Below are 21,290 nucleotides of genomic sequence, written 5' to 3' on the forward strand. Positions count from 1 at the left end.
ACTCTCAGACATCTGGGCCAGACTGACCGGTAACATAATAGAGGTCTTTGAGTAAGCAGTGCATCATCACAGACAGCACATTAACATCTGTGTAACACAGTACGATCACATGAATCTCATGAAGCACAGCATGCAATCTAAACTAAGGGGGGAGGGGGCTTTCTTTCCTTGTGCAAGGATGGCTGAACATGGCAGCCTTTTCTTTCTTTTTTTTAAGATTTATTTTTGGGTCTTTTTGTGCCTTTACTGTAGAGACACAGGATAGTGGAACGAGTGACGTGGGGGAAAGGAGCCAGAAGGGTCGCCTGCTTGAGGACTATAGCTTCTGTGCACACACTAACCACTACGCTACCGGCACCCCAGCAGGCTTTTTTTTTTTATATATATTCATGTATTTTGGTATTTCTTCCCACACTGACATAATTTCTCAGTATTGAGGTTAATTCTGACTCAGAGCCTGTGTCAACTAAAACCATTTTTTTTTGTGCTGGGAGAGGATATCTTCTGTAGAAAATCAATAAAGTTCAGTGTTTTTAGCGTTCAACTTCGGAAGCTCAAAAATGCCGTCGACACCAGCTGTGTTTTGGGGGTTTGCTTGTTGTTGTTGTTTTTTTTTGGGGGGGGGGGGGGGTGAAATTGCATGAAAAATTGTGAAACTAAAGACAAAACAATGACAACAACAAGCTGTATATAGAGAGTAAACTAACAGAATACTAACAGCCATGTGTGTTTAGGTCGACATCAAACCAAGTTCCTACATCATTTTGCTTTGAATATTACAAATTGATCGTCCTGTTTTTATTTTTTATTTTTTTTGATGGCCTTGCTAATACATACTTTAGCACCCGGATGATAAGCAAATAATCGTAAACTGGTTCAAAGACTCATGTTTCTTGAAAATAAAGCTCTAGCGTAAGTTCAGTCAAGAAGACTACATATATATATATAATTGCCTTCAGGATCGTGTCTGTTCACTCTTTGGATAATCACTCTCATTGTATAATCAGCTGTCTCGTCAGCGGCACTCATCTAACCAATCGCATGCCGTTCCTCCCTCGTTTTCAACCTATCATCGTTCTCGCTCCACTTTTAAATATGATTCTTTCTCTGCCTTTGTTCCAATCCAGTCCAACTTTATTTATAGAGCACATTTAAAAACAACAGAGTTGACCAAACTGCTTTACATCAAATAGATAAAAAGCTAAAAAAGAGAAAAGGAAAAATAACAATAGACAAAGCAAAACGCAGTCACATTTCCATGTTATTCATTGTAATAAATAAATGTCTTAATTCCCTTGTCTCTCCTGATTAAACTACATTCTGAGTGATATTTAAACTAACCACTCACACATTGAAACTCCAGTATAAAAGAGGAATGTTTACTTCTCTTTCCATGAGGACATCCCTGGTTACTAAGAACCCCATAAAGAAGGCAGTGAGATAAGCGCATCGGTTGATTTGAAGCAGTTAAACCATCACAGTGACAGTTCTCTTCTCCCTGTGTAGCTCTTAAAGGCATGAAACTGTAGCTTCACTTCTCGGGCCTTTCTTCTCCTGGCGGCTCTTATCTGTAGCTCTTTAAGAAACAGTCAAGGTTGAAAACAGACGGCTTCCATTAGGGAATTTCATGCTCACATAGTTTCATTCAGCTCAGACTCAGACACAAAGTGCAGACACACAAAAAAATTGAATTTGATAGTTTTCTTCTCTTCAACTTTCTTATCATTTTTCCCCCCCTCTCTCTCTGGGGAGCAGTTAAGGTGCTGTCACACTCTCAAAGACAGATGACTCTTTGACATTAAGTCTGAAATATGTATATGGATGAATGGCTTTCTGTGTTATGAGAGTAATGTGTAAAGAATGGGAGGCACTACTTTCTGTGGCTAAAATACATTAAATCGAAGAATTTATAAAATATTGATGTTTATGAAATTCCAAAACCAAAATATAAAGTTATGAATATAAGATCCTCTTAATCTCTTTCACAAGGACTTCACCTGCTGGACTGGATTACCTGTGGCAGTGCTTTAGGTAGCTCATTGGCTAGAGCATGGGTTCCCAACCTGGGGTCTGGGCCCTCCTGGGGGGGCGGGAGTAATTGGGCTTTTGTGAATGATGCAGCCCTGAAAATGAGGCAGACCCACTAACTTCCATATTCAAGTTTAAATGACAAAACTTCCAGCTCAAAGCATGAGCATAATATATCTATATCCATCCATCCATTATCTAAATCGATTTTCCCATTCGGGGTCGTGGGGGGGGCTGGAGCCGATCCCAGCTGTCATTGGGCAAGAAGAGGGGTTACACCCTGAACTGTTCACCTGTCAATCACAGGACTGGTATATAGAGAAAGACAACCAGCCACACTCACATTCACATCTAGGGGCAATTTTAGAGTCACCATTTAACCTAACGAGTATTTCTTTGGACTGTGGGATTAAGCCGGAATACCCGGAGAGAACCCACACATGCACGGGGAGAAGAGAAAGGACAGTGGACAGAGTTAGAAACCGGGGGGGGGGAGAATGGGGAGCCATATAAGGGGAAGGAACCACAAGCCGGAAACCGGGCTTACCCACCACCGAGGACTTCAGACTCTGCACATGGAGTAAACTAACCTCTAAGTCATTGGCGCCCTGAGAACAATATATTTTTGACCCCCCCCCCCCCCCCCCCTCAGGCTGTTGAATGCTGAACAAATCTAATTGACTCACTGTGTGGACTGTTTCTGTTCAGTGAGGTCACCTGTAACGTCCATTCATTTATGTATCTATTCATTAGACACATTCCGGTCATTATATTATGAATTCTAGATTGATAGCGTTGGCTTCTCATTTGACGACCTGTTCGTCTGTTGAGTCGTCGTTACTGACATGTGAATGTTGAATGTTTGAATACTGCGGTGATGTGTTTGTTTCCTTTGTGTTTTCTTTGCGTTTTTCAAGGGCTCGGTAGATTGTGAAACTGAATTACCCTTCTGGGATAAATAAAGACGTCTGAATCTGAATCTGAAGACAACGAAATAAAACACTTATTTTTACAGTGACTTAATAATCATGTAAGAGGTTTATAACTTGAAGTCTCTGCACCAGATGAAGACTCAGCACAGATTGTTTTAATGTGCCGCTCTACATTTAAAGATTACGTTAAAAATTCTGTATCTCACACATTACAGAGACTTCAATAACAACATTCCTAACATGGATTCAACCTCATTTGCATACTTGTGTGGCCTGTGTCAACAAGAGGCTCTTTTTGCGGTGGTATAGGGAACAGGTCATAGGACACAGGCCCCCTAAGGGTCCAACGCTTCTGTACATGAGACCCTAAAATACACAGTAACAGGATTATTGTGGATTTATGTTTCAGGTGGCTTTAAAAAAAATGCAGGCAGGTGAACTTCAGCCCTTTTTTTTTTTTTAAATGAAGTGTGCTCATACTTGGAGTAACAGAAATTAGAAGTAAAAGCCGTGCTCTTGGTAAGAAGTGTGTTGTTGGTAGCAGCTGTGGAGTTGACACCGACACGATGGCAGAGCAGTAATTGAAATCTTCCCCTGACTGTGAGTTTATCTCAGTGTTCTTATATAGAAGCAAGCTGAAAGCAACAGAGACAGAGAGTAGATTGGGCAGATGGGGTAAGTGGAGATATAGATGAGAGCTGTGAAAGATAATCATAACCCCCCCCCCCCCCCCCCCCCCACCTCCTCCCCTGTGATTGACACCGTGTTTGGAGCTTCTCCCTCTCCGTCTCTCAAGAGAAAAAAGCTTAACGGTGCAATCTTTGATAACACTGTCACACACTATCACAAACCTTCATTATGATTTACGCTAAAGAATTGACAAGAACTCCTGAGGGAAGAAATGCAGGGGCCTCTCTGTGCTCCCGCTGTGTTGTAATCTCCACTCTGGCATTTGCACAGAAACAAGGCCACATGTAAGTTGTAAAGGAATCAGCGGGCTTTATCTAAATTGTAATGTTAATCGTATGGAAAAACATGTATGTAAGCATTGTCTATCAGTGCATGGGGAAGCAACAGCTCAAGGAAGGAGGAGGAGGGGGGGGGGGGAGATAAAAAGGGAACGAGTGAAAGGCAGTGATCTGACTTGCACAGCATAGGCAGTGACATCCGTGGGTGTATGAGTGAGAGACAGCCTAAGAAGTGTATAAAACAACACATCAGTCATCCACAGGTGGAGACAGGCAGGTGGGGTTCACAGTGGCGAGGCAGCATGGTGCCAGCTCATTTGGCGAGATGCCGCTGCTGCTGTACGAGAGGAGCTGCAGATACACACCGCTGACCTGGAGGCAATTTGAAATTCAACAATGAGGAGTGAAACAGAAAATCTATGGAAAAAAAAAAAAAAAAAGAGAACAATGGCGGTCCTTTTTTTTTTTTTTAGGCCTGTCGTTCTATTTCATGGCAAGTTCCAGTCGGTGCAGAATGTGTGTTTCATATACAAATAAGTCGTGTACAAATACTTTAAAAGGCGACATAACTATTGTGGAAACGAGTACACAAAAACATGTGTCTGCTTTGTTGTTGCTGCTTTTAGACTGCATATAAGAAGTTGATGTTTGAAATGATGTCATTTGTTTGTGATCTACTTTTTCAACAGTTAACAGTTTAGTTTTAGCTTCACCCCAGACCCCCTACTGATGTCTGGTGCTGTGCCTATATGTGTGCCAAAACAAGCCCGTGATGTCCTCATATCTTAGCACATCGTAATCTAGATCTTTATTGAATCACAATAAAGCCTGAATTCAACCAGATGCGTGTTCGGTCCGTCTCCGCTCAGTTACTGCAGCTGATATGGTTCCGCTGCGTCTAAGCTCTGTCTGAGTTCGACAGTCCGGAGCCCTCCGCAGCAGATATACGCAGGGCATCTATTTTTGCCGGGTTTGCCGGAGCACGGCAAGATCCGAGCAGGACAGGAAGTCGGACACCGATACATGACAACATCCGGTTTATTCTCAGAATAAAACACTCACGTTTTGATGGTTCAGAACAACGACACAGTGAGTGAATCTGTAAAATCACCACGGGAATGCCTTTGTACTTTTGCACCAAGGACGCAGCCTGTGGGCGTAGGCGGACGAGGCTGCACGGCTTTGTAACGGACCGGAGCGGACACGCAATGCACACGTATCTGGTGGACGTTCTGGGTTATGCTTCTTTTTTTTTGACTTATGGCATGCAAATGATTAGATATGATACTCTGTAGCAGAAAAGCTTCTAGATCCTAATCTCGCCCCGGGCCCTAAAGCAGCTCGAGCAGGCCCTGACCATCTGAGTGCAGAGCCAGCTTAATCAGAGCCTTCTTTTCCCACTTATCCCCACTATATGTTACATGGCGGGTCAATTCAGGTTTGAAACAGTCGGTGCATAGAAACACATGGAGATGGGAGTAGCATTTGCTTTCCAAGTTGGCCTTCGGAGGGAAAAAGTAGAAAAACGGGTATAGGAGCATCTCATTTGGTTTTTTGAGCTGTAATGGTGACGTCACCAATTAGTTTAACATTCTTCACGAAGTGCACCCTGAAGTCATACTCATTACAGCAGTGTGATGGCAACAGGCGGTTTTCCAAATGACCTGGGCAATAACAATAACAGCTGCTGCTGACAAGCAAGAAACACAGAGGCAAACAATTACCAAGTCCCCTCAACACGTATTACTTGGTGTAGACGTATTGTTGGTTACTAAAGCATTTAAATAGAATACACCAGGTGAAAGTCCTGATTCTTTTTAATGTAATATTTATTTTGGCTTTTTTTGCCTTCATTGGATAGGTCAGTGGATAGAGTAGGAAAACAGGGAATGACATGTGGGGAAGGAGCCACAGGTTGGACTTGAACCAGGGCTGCCCGCTTGGAGGACTACATGACATAATCGCTAGACCATCTGCAAGCCGAAGGTCCTGTTATTTGACAGGATTTGTATGAACCTCACAAACATGGACCCTTATTCACTTTCGCATATTAGGCGGTATGGACTCAGTTTTAATACATTAATGCCTACACAGCATAATATGGGGTCCATCCAATCATTACCCATACTGCTAGACTTACTAGTCGGTAATATAATCCTTCATATTCTTATTCCCCCCCCTCCTGCCACTAGCTGGGGCTGTAGCTGTAGACTGGCTGTAGCTCTAAAGGTAAGGTTGAGCTTGTATAGCGCTTTTGTAGTCTGGCTACTCTCAAAGCGTTTTTACACCGCAGGTCACTGTTATGTAAAGTGTCCATCAGAGTATCCCGTTCATACACCGCCGACGAAGCAGCGGGAGCAATTTGGAGTTAAATGTCTTGCCAAAGGACACATCGGACATGTCCTTTTGTTCAATAAATGTTGTCATATTTGAATAGAAAGTGACTGCATAACCTCGTTTTAAAAAAGAACATTATGCAGTTTAATGCTTTTTAATCCTGTGGTGTTAAAATGGTGATCATTTAGATTGAAGAAACTGTTTGAGCAGAAGCAGCTTAATATGAGTTGTGGGAACTTAAAACGCCCTTCCTTTTTAAATTTGTTTTATTAAAACATTTCCTACCCTGCGTTTCCCCTCTTTCACAAAAGACTAGCATTGACCAGAATGTCAGAATGTGTCTTACAGTTTCATAACATATATTGTGAAATGTTCCATGGCTGTGAGTCCTGATCTAGATTTTGCCCTGCATGTCTTCATTTCCTTGGTTTTGTTTTGTCTTGTTTCTTGTTGTTGTTTACTTGTGTGTTTTCCGTTGTTGTTGATGTGCACTGTGAAAACGAATACAATATCTTTTTGTTAAACTATTTTTTAGGTTATGCTGAAAGAAGAAAATGCTTAAAGGCACAGTATGTAGATTCTGCCACCAGGGGGCTCTCAATCAAGACAATAACAAAAGATGACGTCGAGGCTGGCGGGGGAAATGGGAGTTCTCTCTGCTACCCTCCCCCCCCCCCCCCCATGAAATCGAACTCTGCGTTGACTGTAGTGAAGACGAACGGGCGAAACAGATCGGAGTACATGATCACTGACGATGTATCCAAGTATCATTTACATGATGAACATGTCGTGTCTGTCATGGCGGCCTCCGCGACAAGAAACAACCTCTGGCTTTGATAACTGTTTGACAAATTTGAGGTAATTTAAGTTTTAACATTGTGATAAAATTTTACAGATTGTACGTTTAAAGTCTCGTTATGTTCTTACCTCATTTCAGCGAGACCTGTTTTTATTTGGATTTGTTCGTGACTTTACAAAACAACCTCACTGGTGGGACATTGCGTGAAACATTTCAGACGAGGGAGATTCAAGCCTTGATTTGAAGAAAATAAAAAAGCTTGTATATTTTCACTGGAGCCTTGACTTAATCACTTCACTCCAGCCATCTGTCTTCTGCCTTGCTCTCTTAACTCGATTTCTGCGTTGGAGCTCGATGAACAAACGTACCAGTTTGCTGCTGTGGACGTTTAAAGCGCTGAAAACGCTGCTCGACCAATCAGAAAAAAAAGTTTAGCTCTGCAAGCTCATCCTCCGCAGAATTCCTGTACGTTTGAATGCATTACCCCTGAGCAATACAAAATAATATCCCCGGATATTAGCATTGACCCTGGTGCCTTTGATGGAAATGCTCCGAGTTCCCTCGAAGGTTAAGTCCCTGGGGCGAGTTCCTGTGGTGGAAACGTGGTTTTACATTAAGAAAGATGCTTTTTTTTTTCTTTCCCCCCCCCCCCCCCAAAAAAAAAAAACGAAAACAGGCATACAGTATGAGCTTCTGCTGCAGAAATATTTGTCTTTCTGCAACAGGAGCCAAAGCACTTTGCTGCCAAATCTGATTTGATCTTCAGCTGCCCAAAAAGCACGACATATGTAAAACAATATACGCTATGTTCATATCCAGATCGTACAGCAGAACCAGATGTGAGTATTGAATCTAGCGAGCAGTCAGGACTGACCCTGTCACAGCTTCAGTTTGAGATTATGATAATGAACACAGGGCTGCAGAGAAATCAGCATCACAGCGACCAACTCTGAGTGTTCTCCCATCTCCTGTCTCGCATTGTTTTTTTTTTTTTTTTTTTTTTTTTAAGTCCACGTGGGAGATGAAAGTCACAATACGCCTCCGCAGATGCCGTACAATAAGACTCTTGGTAAGTCTGTAATATATACAAAAGGCAGTGACTGACTCACCATGAGAAACACATTGACTATTCACTATCACCGTGTCAAAAATATGTTCCAGTCCCCAACAAAGACGGGCACTTTTCACAGTTGTCATAAGCATACGACAATCCCTGTCAGAAACTCAAAGGGGGATTTATAAAGCTGTGTAACTGATAAAAGGAGGAAGCAGCGTGGTGCGAGGAGCAGCCCGGACCTGTGACTGCGGCAGCTGACCCGTGAACATCGCTACCAACACCGGGGTCAAAAGCTTTTTTAAGAACTGTAGTTATTAGTGCGGCTGCACAACAAGGTCTCCTGGGGGGATTAGTCTGCATTCCTGTGAGGCAGGAGATGAGGTTAAAGAAACGGGTTCTTCTTACCCTGCTCGCTCACTCCATCTTGCCACATTTCTTTTTCCCCTTTTCTTGATTCAATCAAATTTAAAAAATAAAAAAAAGAACCTTTTGTTATTGTTTATCCCAGTGTCAGATGTGAAGCTAAATCAATATTTATCTTGCCGCATGCAGCGCAAAGATGTTTCATCTCTTGGATGTAGTGAGTAAAAGAGGATCCAAGCACAAAAACAGAAGGGGGAAGAGGACACTGACATCATTATTAAGTGACTTAGCACTCTGCTTAAAGGGAGAGTGTGCGACATTTAACACATAAAAACAGCAGAAGTCAAGTATCTCTCTGAGTCATGACTGTCTACAATGAGTGAGAAGTGTGAGTCCCGCCAGCTGTATTGTTGTGAGAGCTGTGTTTACAACATGTTCAAACGGACGGGACGACCTTGTCTATAAAGCTGTTTTAGTCAGAGACTAGAGAAAAGAAGAATAACAGACTACTTGCTGCTTATTAGGAAGAGCTAACCGAAGTGTGCTAACGTTAGCCTGCTAAGAAAACAACGCAGACCACAGCTCGAGCAAAGGACAATTTTTTCAGCTGCTTGCGCTTAATTATGGTGCGCGTTCAAATCGATAACGCCTAGGTGTGCCGCTGGGGGAGAGAGGAGGCTTCAGAATAGCGGAGGTGTCCTCAGAGAAAAAGTTGGTCCCTGTAACACACGAGAGGGGGGGGGGGGGGGTCGGCAACAGTGAAACAGTAACCTGGTAGCTTTTTTTTTTTAGCTCCAAACAGTGTTCCAGGAACCCATTTTTCCTTCGAGTAAAGTTTGTGTATTCACTTCAGGCAATAAAGGATAGAATTGCTTCACTTCTCCAACTTTCAAATTTCACTACCAAATCTACAATGTGCACCTTTAAGAAAAAATCTGTTTTGAGCTCCTTTTTTCCCCTTGTCTGGATTTCAATTTTTGTTGCCTTGGTAATAAAACAGTTATCGGTATTGTTTAATTTTTTTTATTAGCATTGTATCAAAGTTTAAAATCCTGGTTTTGTGACCACCTTAGATTGATCTCTATCAGTGAGAAGCCTGTCTTTCAGTGAGAGCCCCCCCCCCCCCCTCCCTTCACACTCAGTGGTCAACATTTTGGCTCCATCAGTCACATTCTCCAAACACCATCAAATATTCTCCTATTGTGTGATCATTTAGGTGTTAGACATTCTGAATGTCATATTTCAGAATAACAAACGGGAGCTTTAGTATGGTAACGTTAACCGTCTTAATCCACATTCTTATCTTTTATTTTCTTTCTAACGTTTGTTTTTGGGCTTTCTGTTTCCCTCGACGGAGAGACAGGACAGTGGACAGAGTGTGAGGAGCAACATGTGGAAAAAGAGGCACAGGTCGGACCTGAACCCGGGCCGTCCGCCCCCCAGGACCACAGCCCCTGCACACGGAGCGTGCACCCCCCCCCATCACCCGGCCAACAGCGCCCCGTCCACATACTTATCTAGACCTGAAATCTACTTCAATGTAACCCCATACTGTTTCATACTGTGTTGCAATTCTGCACAAAATGAATCCATGTGAGGGAGAAGAACAAACTCCACCAGCTCAAGCCAAGTTTTAAGGTCATTTCTAAGTTAGGACGTAGAGTCTGCACTACCGACATCTACGGTGCTGCACCAGCTGAGACAGTTTCAACGCGAAGTCCTCTGTACAACACGGTTGTCATGGTGTGTTGTTTTGAAAGGTGGGCTAACTTGAAGAGATGAGGAGGAGGAGCATCGGTTTGGAGTCAGCAGCGCATTATAGATAACATCCCTTTGACCATCTTTTTTTCCTCCATCTGCCCAATAACAGAGCAACATTACAGTACAGCACAGGACGGCAACAGGGTAACAAGAAGCACAGTGAACGGAAACTGTGACACACAACCACATCCAGTAGAGCTACATTTGGACAATCAGCTTTATCTGTCAAAGGATGAAAACTCTGGAACACATCACCACCGGAAATAAAATTAATCTCTGACATAAAATCTTTTACAAAAGTTTTATGAAAGTAAACCAGAGCATGTATCTTAAATCTGTCATTTAAACTGGTTGATAGCGTTTTGTCTTGTCATATTGTTGTACATCTATTTGAATGTATCCTCTATGGGCTTTAATGTGTTTGAATGTTGAACACTTTAACTCTGTTTACCCAAAGGCCCAACAAGGGACAAGAGTTGGACATTAGCAATATCTGTATGCTCTTTATGAAGAACATCAGTTTCATGCTCTGTATTGAATTTATGTTAAATAGCATTATCCCTATTAAATAAATACATTCACATTCAGACACTGTAGTGGTTTTTATGTAACACTAACTGTTGATGGGGCGCCTGTAGCATATCTGTGAATCCATCCTGTGGCACCTTTCCAGCATGTAGTCCCCCCCCCCCCCCCCCCCCCCCCCGCTCTCTCTGTCCCTCTATAGACTGTTCCATCTTTACAAGAAAGACACAAAAAATAAATCAGCCACTAACTCTGCATTAAAGTGGCAGGCAGTCATCACCTCATCTGAGTGCTGAAGGTCATATTCTCCGTACCTTTGTGTCGCTGTCTGTAGATTCACAGCAGAAGTTCTTTTTCGGTCTGTTCAGAGTAATTAGTCGAGAACGAGACGCAGCTCTGCATCAAACGCTGAATGAAGAATGAATGCCTTCCACTGATTGGTCACATGAAGTGAACATACTGTGGGTGGTTTGGGTGTCACTCTCTGCTCGTTAAGATGAACCTCACGTCTCCATGGTGACACCAAACAATGATGCAACTTAAAATACACGCCGACTCAAAACATTTCTGTTCAATGTGGCATTTGAGTAAACCAGCATGTCGGTTATCAGAGACATTTACCTGCTTTACTCACAGATATATGTATGTGTATGTGTGTATTTACTATTTTCTTTTGATCAATTAGCCTACCTTTTATCTTAATCGTATTTTTACCTCAACTTTTTTTGCCTTCTTAGATGTTGTTCGTTGTTTTATTTTTATCTTGTGAAATGTTTGAAATGCTTTCCGTGCCTGTGTGAAGCACTTTGAATTACCTGGTGTCTAAAAAGGTGCTTCATAAATAAACTTGCCTTGCCCAGCTGCAACCTAGACTTTTAACACAAGACAGACACGTCGACACAGGCGGAGAAAAATTCAGTAAAAAAAAGCCTTTTACCTTTTTTTTTTTTTTTTCTAAAGTGACACTTTCCTTAAAACACTAAGAAAGTTGTCAATTCATGACAGGACCTTCTTGATTTGAGTTAATCACACAGCTGAAGAATTATGTTACCTTCCACTCAATGCATTTTCACACAGAATAAAAACTGACTTCTTTAGATGAAGTCAAACTTTCAAGGCGGGTTTTTGTCTCAGAGTAAAAATCTTAACTTCCCTCTGACTTTTTTTTTGTAAATGATGCACAGCACCAACACTGAAAGTTAGACTTATTTCCCCCACATTTCAGATTTACCTCAAAATGATAAAAAAAAGAAAAAAGAAATCCCTCCTCCTTTAATCCTCATGCCTGCTTCTGATACTCTCCTGTGGATTTCTGTTTCCTTCCCATTTAAAAAGACAAAAGAAGACATAGTGCACGGGGTTGACAGTTGCAGTGGTGAGATTGTTTTTATTCTCATAAAGCAATCAATGTAGTGTATATATATAAGATTCTTTTCTATAAATATAAAGGTTCTCTTCATAGCAAATGCAACAACAACAAAAAAAAAAATTACTTCAAAGCTGTGACTATTGTAGAGCCGTCAACACAATAAAAAGGATTATTATGAACCGGAAGCACCGTGTGAAGGAGCGTCTGACAAGAACACAAGTCATAATGTGTGTGTGTGTGTGTGAGTGTGTGTGTGTGTGTGTGAGCCGCGCTGCGCTGCACTGACAGCAGCCGCTCTGCATTTCAACACAAGGCTTCCTTTCTCCTGCACACATGCAAGCTGCTGGCTGCGTTTTCAGTCTCTCAGTGCAGACACGCAGCTATATTCACAAGGATCGAATTACTCCGCAGATCAAGCCCAAAGTCTCCTCTCCTACGTCAACACACATCCAACATCCACGTCAAGAAAGTATGTTGTTTGGGGGGGGGGGGGGGGAATGAATCAGAAAACATGTTTTGTTACACACATTCAAATGAAAAACTGCTCCCATGTTGTAGATATAACCGTAAAGACAGTGCCACGTTGACGTTTGGACACCCCTCAAAGCTGCAGTTCTCTGGAAAAGGAAAAAAAAAAAAATGCCAGGAATTGTTAAATACATCCCTCTTCCTGCAGCCCCCCCCCCCCCCCCCCCCCCCCCCCCCTTTTTTTAAGACTGTCCAACCAGACGAGCACACGGCATAATGCAAGAGCCTCAAACGCACATACTGATGATTACATATACCGCTTTCAATGTCCTAACTCAAACCATTTAACACATTTAGATATCACAGGATGAATGACATTTCAGAGCTAACCTGTCCAGGATAAAAAAGAAAAAAAAAAAAAAGAGGGAGCGGCACGCTTGGAATCCGCATCTCGGGGAACGCTATGCGGATGTTGTCATGGGTTTTGTCGCGTTTATCCGCCGTAGAATCGGGCTGTCAAGGGACACGCACGCTCATCCGCAGTAGACAAAAACAGCCAATAACGTACGCGCGCTCTCTCTCTCTCGCTCTCTGGGACGAGCTGTGATTGGCCGAAGTCTGACGTCACAAGCTCTGAGAAACAGAAGCAGGAGGAGAGGCGGAAGTGTAGCTTCCTCTCACACAGCTTGAATAACGCTACGTTTAAAAGGTTATTGAGGAGCATAGAATATAAAATAAAAAGACAAATATTTGAGCTTTTTAACTTTATCTTTGTACTCGGTGTGTTCTAATGACGTGACAGGGATTTAAAGTTTTTCCGTTTGTTTGCATGAAAACCTTTTTTTTTTTTTCTCCCTGTAGGAATTTAGAGGGAATAAAAAATGCTCTCTGAGAACGCCACGTCCTCTTCTTCTTCTCTCAAAGATAAAGTAAAGGGAGTTATGATGATTCATTTTAGAAAACTGGACTACACCTCGACCCCACAGCTGTCCATTTCACAACATGCTCATGTTTTTCCCGAAACTGAATCAATGATACACCCTAAAACGCTCTCCCACTTCTTCTTTTTTTTTTCTTCTTACCGGCAGTAAAAAGTCAGAATGATTACAGATACTGAATCATGTTGAAACCAGAGCTTACAGCTCCAACATCGGATCTGAAGAAGAGGAAGACGTGATGGGGCCCAGTGATCATTTCTCATCAGCACAAACAACCTCTGATCTACACGTTTTTGTCCTTATTATTAATTCATCAGCTGATTATTACTAGTTGTCAGTTTATCGATTATACTTTTTTTATCGATTATAAAATTTAATTAAACATCCACAGCCTGAGGTCACTTTAAAAAAAACAAGATTAACAATCAAAAAGCCCAAAAAAAGACTTGCATCCATAGATGACCTTACATTTTAAAGGTTGGCACATGAAGATGTCTGACCTTTTTTATTGCTTCTAAATAACCGAAATAGTAAATCAATTATTCTAATTATTATTATGACTATTTTAGTAGTTGGATCTTTAAAAAAACATTAATTCTCCGTCTGGTGAACTGATCTGTGTGAACACTTTGTCCTTAAGTTGAAATAGAGGCATGAAAAGGAAATTCTTCTGACTTTGGAGGCAGATTATAGGGGAGCAAAATAAACTGTAACAGCTCAGAGGGGTGTCCACAGCAGCACTGTACACAGAAGAAAAAAGAAGCTGGAAACACACTCAGGCTTCTTTTTCATTCATTTCCTCTGTTCACTTAAAACATAAAAAAATAAGGAAAAAAAAGCCTGTTTTAAATGACAGTTGAAAAGGAGCACACGAGTATTTCTGCACGTTTCAGACCTTTGCATTGCATATGACTTAACAGACTGAGCTTTTCTCTTTTTAGTGTGTTCCTTCTTCTAGCAGGCAGCTTCATTTGATCTGAATGAATGAGTGTGAGGGAAATGTTACTGCAATTAAGAATTGTGAAAAATCTCTTCCCTATAAAACATTTACACGTACATCTGATACAGACGTGTGTTCATTTCTTTTGCTGAGACTGCATTAAAAAAAAAAAAAAAGAGTGTTATGATAACAGAGACTGATGCTCATCTCACTTTTCTGATTACAAAAAAAACCCCTCTGATTTTATGCTGCTGATTTTTCTGATTTCTATGATGATGCTACTTCCCCCCTAATAAAAAAAAATAAACGGATAAAATGTCAATCCATAGACTGGATTACATTATCACAATGTATTAAACTGAAGCCCCGGTGTTGTGATAAAAAAAAGGAATGAAAACTTAGCTTACGTTTTGGATGGAGGTGTGAGACTGTCTGATGAATTTAAGATACTAAATATTAAATCTTTGAATTAAATCAGCACAGTCATGATGGTGAGAGTTTAAGAGTCTGCTGATTTTTTACTGGTGAATTAAAAAAGGAAAACTGTTGCTTATGTTGTTAGCTATAAACAGAATTCAAGTGTAAAGATCATTTCAGAACAAAAAAAAAAAAAAAGCAAAAACTCTGGGGTGCTCCTTTTGTCCTGATATCGTTCTGTGTGCTTTATTTGGAGAGGAATGTTTAAAGTGTCGGGGCCCGAGCTACAGGCCGCAACCATCTGTCACAATGACTCACATTCACAACCTGTGCAGCGCTTCTTGTCCAACACTGCTGACATTTCCCCTTCAGACAACTGCTGCTCGACTGTATAACAGACACAAACTACAGCTGGTTAATCAAGGATGAGGGGCGGGGGGGGGGGGAGCCACGAGGAAGCACTTGGGTTTCACGGGACTCTGCTTAGAATAGACCCCGGCGCTCACAGGCGGCTCGCTGATCAAAGACGCCAACACTCCATGAGAAATACTCCCCAGTGGTGTCCACAGTAAGTCAGGTCATAAGACCTTCCGGATCCTCGACGGTCAGCTGGGCTCTTCGTGATAATTTTAAGTACAATTCCATTATGTCCAAAAAAAAAGTATGAAAAAGTGTTGTTTTAAAAAAAAAAAAAAAAAAAAAAAAGGAAGTATTTTCTAAAAATCTTTAAATACAAATATATACTTACAAAAATCTCACAAATGTATATGTACATTAAAAAAAACAGACCAAGTGTCTCCTGGAAGTCCGATAAAAAAAAAAGAAAAATAATAAAAAGAGGATTATCATTCAGTTTGTCACTCAGCAGTCTGTGTGAGAGGTAAAAAAAAAAAAAAAAAACACATCACACCGTGGTCTCACCCTGTTTACTGTTGGCCAGTCTCGTGTAAAACCTCCTCCAGGAGTTCAGGGTCTTCCCGGACCAGATCCAGAAGCCGGAGGTGATGCCCACGATGAGCGTCATGAGATACTTGATCATGAAGACGGTGAAGTCGGGACTCATGTTGGGGTGGTTCTGGACGGGGCACGGCACCGCGTACGTCTTGCAGGTCTGGCTGATCCACGTCCGCTCCCACTGCTCCCTGAAGGCCTGCTCGTAGAAGTAGCAGGCGATGACGATGGTCGCCGGCACCGTGTACAGCACGCTGAAGATCCCTATCCGCACCATCAGCTTCTCCAGCTTCTCCGTCTTGGTGCCGTCGTGCTTCATGATGGTGCGGATGCGGAACAGCGACACGAAGCCCGCCAACAGGAACGAGGTCCCGATGAAGAGGTAAACAAACAGCGGGGCCAGGACGAAGCCTCGGAGCGCGTCCACGCTGTTGATGCCGACGAAGCAGACCCCGCTCAGCACGTCGCCGTCCACCTGCCCCACCGCCAGGATGGTGATGGTCTTGATGGCCGGGACCGCCCAGGCCGCCAGGTGGAAATACTGCGAGTTCGCCTCGATGGCCTCGTGGCCCCATTTCATGCCCGCCGCGAGGAACCAGGTGAGCGCCAGGATGACCCACCAGATGGAGCTGGCCATGCTGAAGAAGTACAGCATCATGAAGAGGATGGTGCAGCCCTCCTTCTTGGTGCCCTGCACCACAGTCCTGATGTCGTTGTCGAACCGGTCGTTGCAGACCACCTTGTCCTCCAGTAGAAACCCAGCGATGTAGGCGATGGACACCATGGTGTAGCAGCCGGAGAGGAAGACAATGGGCCGCTCCGGGTAGCTAAAGCGCTTCATGTCCACCAAGTAGGTCAGCACAGTGAATAAGGTGGAAGCACAACACAGCACGGACCAGATCCCAATCCATATCCGGGCGAATTTGAGCTCCTCCTCGCTGAAGTACATCATCCCGTGAGATCGCTTCGGCTCGCAGGGGGCTCCGCAGTTCTCCTGCCCGAGGAAGCGGTAGTTCAGGTAAGGGGGCACCCTGAGCGAGGAGGGGCACCTGAACTGCCCGCTCGGAAAGTCCGGCAGTGGGCGCTCGGTGGGGTACGCGCTGGGGGCGTCGGAGTCGGCGCGGTCCGACATGTTCTGCCCGACGCACAGCTCCCCGGCGCCGTGCACCGGGAAGGACTCGCAGGCGAGGCTGTCGGGCCACTGGAAGCCGAACTTGTTCATGAGCGCCTCGCAGCCCTGCCGCGCCCGCTCGCACAGAGAGCGGCACGGCGGCAGCGCCTGCTCCAGCACCGTGCACACCGGCGCGTACATGGAGCACAGGAAGAACTTTAGATCCGGGGAGCACTGCACTTTGACCAGCGGGTAGAACTGGTGCACCTCCAGCCCGGCGTCCTCCTGGTTGGAGTGGCCGAGCAGGTTCGGCATGATGGTCTCGTTGTACGCGATGTCCGTGCACAGCGGGATGGAAATGGGCTGGCAGAATCCGTGCTCCGGTATAGACATTCCTCGGTCACCGCCGCCGCCGTACTGCCCGTTCACTCGGAAAATCCCCACGTTTAGGAAGAGGACACAAACAAATAAAGACAAAAGCGCACGGAAGAGTCCGTTGTGCGCCATGGCGAGGTCTCTATCCGCCGCTTTACTTTGGATTTGTTGCTAAACTAACTTACGTTTCCTCGCCAGGCAAGCAGCCTACTTCCTTGAACGCTCTTTGTTGGCGTTTCTTTGCTCAGGAAAATAAAAAGCAGCTTCTTCCACCGGGATTTCACCGATTCTCCCCCTCTTTTTTTCCTCACAGTGCCGAGCTGATACACTAATGTGGGGAAAACCCCAAAAATGTTTTTATTTTATTTTTTAAATTTACTCCACTCGTTCTCCGGTTTGGTTGCAGGAAAAACACACAGCGTCCTCCTTCAGGGAGAAGCTGCTCCAGTCTCTCTTCAGTCTGCCAGAAACAGCGTCAGTCTGCCGTTCAAACCTGTTCTGCTCTCTCTCTCTCTCTCTCTGACGCGCTCACACAACAAGGTCAAGCGAAACACCAGGCACGAGCGCTTCCGGCCAAGCCTTCCAGAATAAAAGTCCTGCAAGCAGCGATTTAAAAAACAAGGTGCTACAACAAACACACTTAATGTTATTTTAACTGGTTATGAAACACATACATTCATGCTCACTCATCTTTATGAGCATTAAAAGCAAGCCAGACCATCTGTGGACACACTGAAATATTATTTATGCGTTTATATTCAATGTTTGAAAAGTGTCAGAGTTAGTTATTTAATATTTTAATGGAAAATAACAGTAACTTATATGTTTGACAGTTACAAGGGAGAAAGCAGGTTGAGCTTTTTCATTTGAAACCCACAAACATGAGTAGGACAAGATTAACAAAGATAGTTACCCTTTGTCCTCAGGGGGCACCAAAATGAATGCTTTATAGAATAGAATAGAATAGAATAGAATTACTTTATTGATCTCAAACTGGGAAATTGTGGCGTTACAGCAGCAGGTTGTCCAAACACACAATATGAGCAAAAAACACAATATTAGCAAATTTAAACACAATATAATATTAAATACAAAGTAAATAAGCACAAAAAATATCAAAACTAAGAATGGGAATATATACAACCAGGATTTAACTAAGCATTACTAGTTTTAAATATGAAAAGATTAAATGTAAATGTGTAAAAACAGAGTTGTAAATGGACAGTATTGACATAGGGAGCTGTGCAATCAGTGATACTGTAAGTTAAAGTGCATGAGTGTAGACGTATTATCAGCTAATCGTCATTTATCATGACGTGGGACTCTCTCTCTCTCTCTCTTTCTCTCTCTCGTTTGCATTATTTTTAAATGTATTTTATTGTTTCCGTGCCGCCCTTTTGACAGCTGAGTCCTGTAAAAAAGAGATGTTTGCTGTCAGTCGGGAAAAGCAATTAAAAACAGTGTGAAGTTATCAAGACGTTATTTGTGGTGCGTTCAGTTTGTCTGTATTTGTAAAGGTTCTGTGATGTGAAAAAAAATCAACATTTTTGCTTTATACAATCCTTCAGTGAAAAATTAACATCAACAATTAAACTCCCATTTTTATATATTTAATACAAGTTAAATAAACACACTCAAATTAAAGAAAGTATTTCAGGCGCATCATACGATGATCATACACGACAAAAAATACTGAGATTTTTTTTGACAAAAACTAAAAAGGATCAAAAATGTTTTCAAGCTAAATGAATAAAAAGAACCAACAGCGAACAACTATAGATTCAGAAAAATATAGAAAAAAGTTATTAATAGTTCTGCCCTAATGTGGCAATAAACATGGAGATAGAACTACTCCAGCTTTGTTTCAATTAGTGCTAACTTGACATGTTGAGAAACGCTAAAATGTAGCTGCACGGACCTACTTCCTGTTTCAGATGCCTCACTGTGACTAGCTTTACATCTCTTTCCCCTCCCTCTATCTCGCTCTCGCTCTCTCTCTCTCTCTCTCTCTCTTTCTGTGTCTCAGATGTAGTTTGGGGGGTATGGAGGACCTAGCACTGATAGTGTTCTGAATGTAAAGCTCTGCAGAGAGACTTTTGTTCACGTTCTTCTCCTGCAGTTCCCTGTGTTATTGGTCATTTTAGAAAGCAGGTGAATGTCTGGCAGAGATTTAAAGGGTCTGTGATTATGGAGGTGAATCACACATTCTACATTTCTTAAATATATTTTATCAAAGCAGTGTTGATCACTGTCAAGGACGGAAGGCGTTTCATTGATTTATAGACATACCGTAAAACTTCAAATAAAAGCCCATCCAATTTTAAGACCCAGTCCCTTTTACTAGCCCGGTGTTGCCACACACGTTTATACTGACAGTCCTAAAAAATGATCTAAATCCATGGTTCTCAACTGTTGGGTCAGGATCTAAAAGTGGATCGGGACGTTGTTTTCATTTATGCCAAGGGGGGGAAAAAATGTATTCTACGCTTTTATTTTAAAGAACATGTGTAGCAGAGTTTATTCACACTGGTTTTATGGTTTATTCACACTCAGTGGGTGATGGTAGGTGGTGGGGAGGCACTTGAACACTGGTCATCTGCCATTAAACGACAAGCGAAGAAGAGGACCAGGTATAAAGTTTGCTCAGGTGGTCTTACATTGAGGACAAAAAGGAACAACAAAAATCTCAATGTGTGGTGTGCAGTGTGAAGTGCTGGCACATTAAAGCACGGTGCCATCAAACTGAATCAGCACTATAAATGAAACTCTGCTTATAAAGACAAACCTGTTGGCTCTTTTCAATGTCGTGTTTTCTGATGTCGATAATCTCTGATGTTTTGTTACAGCGCTCCAAACTGATAAAATGTTTCATTAAATATATTTTAATGGTTGCAAATGTTCAGAAACGTTGGCTGCCATTTGTCATCTAGCAGGTGTCGGTAGGTCCTGAGGCTAGAACAGCTGAGAACCACTGATTTAAAACACTACATTAAAGAAAATGTTTCATAAAGGGCAGGAATTTGAAAATCACTCCTACAGTCCTTTAAAAAAAACAAAAAAACAATTAATAATAGTGTGTAAGGCTGTAGGTACAAACTATGTTCTTAAAGGCTTTATATGCGATTTTTTTGATCCAGCAGATGTCGCCCTTGAGCACCAGCATGAAAACAAAACAACTCGCGCTGCATTGTTGTGTTAGCATGCTAATGCTAGCGATCTTTATTATGCTCGTATCTTCACACTGCATGTAAATTTACCTGAAATGAGCGTGATCTAGAAACACAGTTAAGCAGTGAGTACAGTATGTTATTCTTCTTTTCTCTAGTCCCTCAATTAAACAACTTTTATACACGAGGGGAGGAGTCAGCCGGCCGTCCGGGCGATGTAAACAAAGTGAAGATAGGACTCTGAAAACTCTGAAAGCATCACAGACAGTGGGACTCGGGTGTTACACCCATTGTAGACAGTCATGACTCACAGAGTTATTTTCAGAGGATATACTTGATTTATATTATATTTAAGTGTGAAAAATCACATATAAAGACTTTAAAGGAAGAATGTGCAACATTTCACACATAAAAACAGCAGAAATCAAGTATCTCCTGTAAATGTCTCTCTGAGTCATGACTGTCTACAATGAGTGAGAAGTGTGAGTCCTGCTAGCTGTATTGTTGTCAGCGCTGTGTTTACATCATGTTTACATGGACGGGACGACCTTGTGTATGAAGTGGTTTTAGTCAAGGACTAGAGAAAAGAAGAATAACATAATCATTGATTATTTGGATGTCTTATAAGTGTTTTCAGATTAAGGGTTATTCTGTGTAAATTCATGTTCAATATGAAGGTTAGAGACAACTAAAGTGTGCTAACATTAGCTTGCTAACACAACAATGCAGATCGCAGGCAACTGCAGCTCGAGCAAAGGACAAGTTTGTGCGGAGGCGAGTGGAG

The 21,290-nt window shown here is 42.4% G+C and overlaps 2 protein-coding genes across 2 annotated transcripts in view; one reads left to right on the forward strand and one right to left on the reverse strand.

Annotated features, from left to right (window-relative positions):
* The window catches only part of nod1 (nucleotide-binding oligomerization domain containing 1), a 475,392-nt gene that overhangs the window by 130,297 nt on the left and 323,805 nt on the right, over positions 1 to 21,290 (forward strand). The gene's annotated exons all lie outside the window — the stretch shown is intronic.
* On the reverse strand, positions 12,131 to 17,889 carry fzd1 (frizzled class receptor 1). The gene has a single exon (XM_061049636.1). It carries the CDS (start codon positions 17,469 to 17,471, stop codon positions 15,807 to 15,809), a length of 1,665 nt encoding a protein of 554 aa, XP_060905619.1. The 5' UTR covers positions 17,472 to 17,889; the 3' UTR covers positions 12,131 to 15,806.

Source organism: Labrus mixtus, chromosome 11, assembly GCF_963584025.1.
Source record: "Labrus mixtus chromosome 11, fLabMix1.1, whole genome shotgun sequence".
In the NCBI taxonomy this organism is placed as follows: Eukaryota; Metazoa; Chordata; class Actinopteri; order Labriformes; family Labridae; genus Labrus; species Labrus mixtus.